Source organism: Hipposideros armiger, unplaced genomic scaffold (assembly GCF_001890085.2).
Source record: "Hipposideros armiger isolate ML-2016 unplaced genomic scaffold, ASM189008v1 scaffold_79, whole genome shotgun sequence".
Taxonomy (NCBI): Eukaryota; Metazoa; Chordata; class Mammalia; order Chiroptera; family Hipposideridae; genus Hipposideros; species Hipposideros armiger.
Window position 1 is genome coordinate 4,495,487 of NW_017731429.1, and position 3,353 is coordinate 4,498,839.

General features: G+C 44.9%; 1 protein-coding gene across 1 annotated transcript in view; it reads left to right on the forward strand.

The window, feature by feature from the left end:
• Nucleotides 1–2,586: 2,586 nt before the first annotated feature.
• CCDC90B (coiled-coil domain containing 90B) overlaps nt 2,587–3,353 on the forward strand; it is an 18,655-nt gene continuing 17,888 nt past the window's right edge. Inside the window, 2 exon segments of the mRNA XM_019643473.1 lie at nt 2,587–3,228; nt 3,230–3,349. Of these exon segments, the coding sequence (XP_019499018.1) occupies nt 3,064–3,228; nt 3,230–3,349 (285 nt within the window). The 5' untranslated portion in view covers nt 2,587–3,063.

Sequence of the window (3,353 nt, forward strand, 5' to 3'; positions counted from 1 at the left end):
TACCATATGAAGCTCAAATTCCTTAGTCTTTTTTCTTCATGTTTTTTCAGTTTTCTCTCCCCAGTTCCACCCAATCCTCTAAATGACTCTTATGTCCCATCCGTCAGGTATCCTCATCAAGCTATGGCTGTTTTGAACATCTATTCATTCATTCATTCATTCATTCATTCATTCATTCGTCACATACAAAGGGTGCCAAAACAATGTGTACACATTTTAAGAGAGGAAAAACTATTAAAATTGTAATAATATATACTGGTAACAAAAGATGAATACAAGTCATGTTTGACTTCTGCAATTACAAGAGATGCTCAAAGTGGTTACCATCAGTGCCCAGACACTTATGATTATGGCAAACCATTGCTTCAGCAACATTGACCAAAGGGTCCACTTGTATACATTTTTTTGGCAGCCCTGGTGTTTACCACCCAGGCCAGGCATTATGCTAGGTGTTGAAGACAACAAAACCCCTTAAAAATAGGGCTTAAATCTTACCTTTTATCAATAACCATGACCAAAAAGTATCATTTTCAACTGAAAAAAGGGTTTATTTTCTGTAACATTTATATGACACTAATCTACCACTGCCTTGTGTGGAAGCTATGGGTATATTTGTTCTATTTCTCAAGTTATATTACAATTTCTTGGAGAGCAGAAATCTTTGCATATAGGAGGAAATCAAATAGTTGTTGGACTGAATTTTTTCTTTATCTTCCTGATAGCTAGACTTAAACCTAGCTGGCACTCAGCTACTTCTGTTACTGAAATTGAAAAGATGAAAAAAAAATTTTTTTAATTCCAAAGTGGAGCAATGATTGCTAAGAACAGTGAAGGGTCAAAAAAACACCAAAGTGTCAAAAAAAAATTCTTGTAAAAAAAAGAACTGTGAAGGGTATTAGATCTTACCCTACTTGCAAGCTAACAAGTTAGCCTATAATAGTTGCAGGGATGCTGGCAGAAAACACAAGGCTCCTTGGCCAGAAACAATAGACATAATTACTCATGGTACAGTAAGCAGAATGTGCATCAGCATATTTGTGTCAGCCCTTGCCCCTGAGTCTCATAGGGTTGATGTAGATAGGCCCAGGTGTGTGCCTGAGTGTTCAGTGGATTGCAGTACAGAGAGGACCCTGAACTAGGGAAACTCAAATAGTAGGCAGTAAGCATGAGGCCTTTTACTCCAGAGGGAGACACTATATTTCTCAAGGCTGTTTATTATACAAATGTCTTTTAAAAGAAAGTCTACACAAGGAAGAGAGGGCCTGTGTGTGTGAGACATGCAGAAACGTGAGAGACCCATGGATAACTATCTCCCAACACTGAGAAAAATCAATAGGGATTATTAATAAAAATAGCCACTGTTTCAGATTTCCAGTCAAGATGGCAGAGTAGGTAAATGCTGTACTCACCTACTCTCAGGACCACATCAATTACAACTAAACCACAGAACAACCATTATTGAGACGCGTATGAAGTCTAGCTGAACCAAAGCCCTATAACTACAGACATACAGAAGAAGCCACCTCAAGACTGGTAGGAGGGGCAGAGGTACGGAACGAGCTGGTCCCACACCCACGTGGGACCATTAAACAACAGGAGGAATATATCAGCTGTAGAGATTCCCCCTTGAAGAGCAAGAGGTCCCAGCTCCTCCTCAGCCCAGGATTTCAGTGCCAGGGATAGAAGTCCAAATAACTTCTGGCTGTGAAAACCAGCAGAGATTGTGGCTGAGTGAGACAGAGGGCGGCTGCACTCCCAAGTGCTCCTCTTAGAGAGACTCACTTGTTCTGACTCCAGCACTGGGGAGGCAGCTTGAAAGGTGCTAGGCAGCAGGTATGAGGAGGAACTGAATTGTCTAGCTTCAGGGTGAGGGCTGGAGGGGCAGTTTTCAAAATATATTGCCCTAATTTATACTACTGTCAGCAACACGAAGTGGCCCTATCTAATTAGGCCCTAACTACATATTTACTAACATTGATAATCATCATTAAAGACATCTCTAATAGGCAAAATGGTACATCTTTGTTTTCCTTTCTTTAACTGTTGAGGTTTAATTGTCCTTTTTTTTTCTTCAGTTTTTTTTAGTCATTTATATTTCTTCCCTATAAATTATCTGTTAAAGTCTTTGCTGGCAGGAATCAAGTGTTGTTCTTTTAATGTGCTTCAGTGCTTAGAATGGTGTTTGACATTCAAGAAGCTTTGAAAACAAATAGGAAAATATAGTGGTAACTGTTTACATCCTTGCAAGAATAATCAAACCACGGAAAACTAACGATTGTGTACCATTTTAGGACCTACAAAAAATGTATCAGCCCAACAGCTACTGTGTTATTTTCAACATTTTGCCATGCAGAGCAAAGTCTGGAGTAATAGATCTGAGAGGGATAAGTGATGAAAACCAAGCCTATCCTAGAAACGGAGGAATCCAGTTTCCCTGAAGAGAGGTACCAAACCAACTAAAGTTCGTCCTCCTGTACACCAGAGGGCGAACGTGCAGAATATGCAGGAGCAAGAATGAGGGGTTCAGTCGACTGTATTTCCCAGAAGGTGACATTCCCCCCCCCCACCACCACCACCACCCCGGACCACCACACCCCCCACCACCACCACCCCTACCCCGAATGCTCAGCCCCTGAGGACTTCAGGTCCCAAGTTGCTGTGCGGTTACGTGTGACTGTCTCCCACGGACCGAAACGCGCCATGGCCGCTGCCCACTGAGAGTGACTCGGCTGTTGAACGGTATCTCATTGACAGGAAGCTGGCGCTGGAAGGTTCTCAGACAAGATCTCGCTTTCTTAGGGCGGAAACAGCGTGCACAGGTTCGGGAGGGGTGGTGGACGAAGCGGAGCTGCTCTGAACCATGCTAGTGAAGTGTGGGTCCATCTCTTAAAAGGCCCAGTTTTGCAGAACCGTAGTTCCAGCAGGCGCTGAGAAGGCGTTCTTGCAACACTCCAAAAACTACATTTCCCAGCATTCTCGCGGCGCCAGAAGTACTTTTCCCGAAAGCCTGAGCGTGATTCATCCAGATTTTCGCTTCTTCCTGCCTATCGGAAAACTGAGGACATGTGGAGTCGCAGCGTTTGGCGTCTCCTGCTCTCTGAAAGCTGCGAGGACTGCCGGGTTTTAATCCCCTGCGGGCGTTTCTCGCCGGCCTTGCGGAGAGGTGAGAAAGGCCCTGTGTCACCGATGCCTGAGTGCGCTCTAGGGAGACGATGCTCGTGCCTGCTCGGGCGAGCGGGAGGCAAGGGCGCCACGCCCTCCCCCGCTGCCTTCGCCTGGTTCTGGGGACCCTGCTGCCGGGTCTCCCCAGGGAAGGGCGAGGACTGCGAAGAGGACCGCCTTCCTCAGAGCAC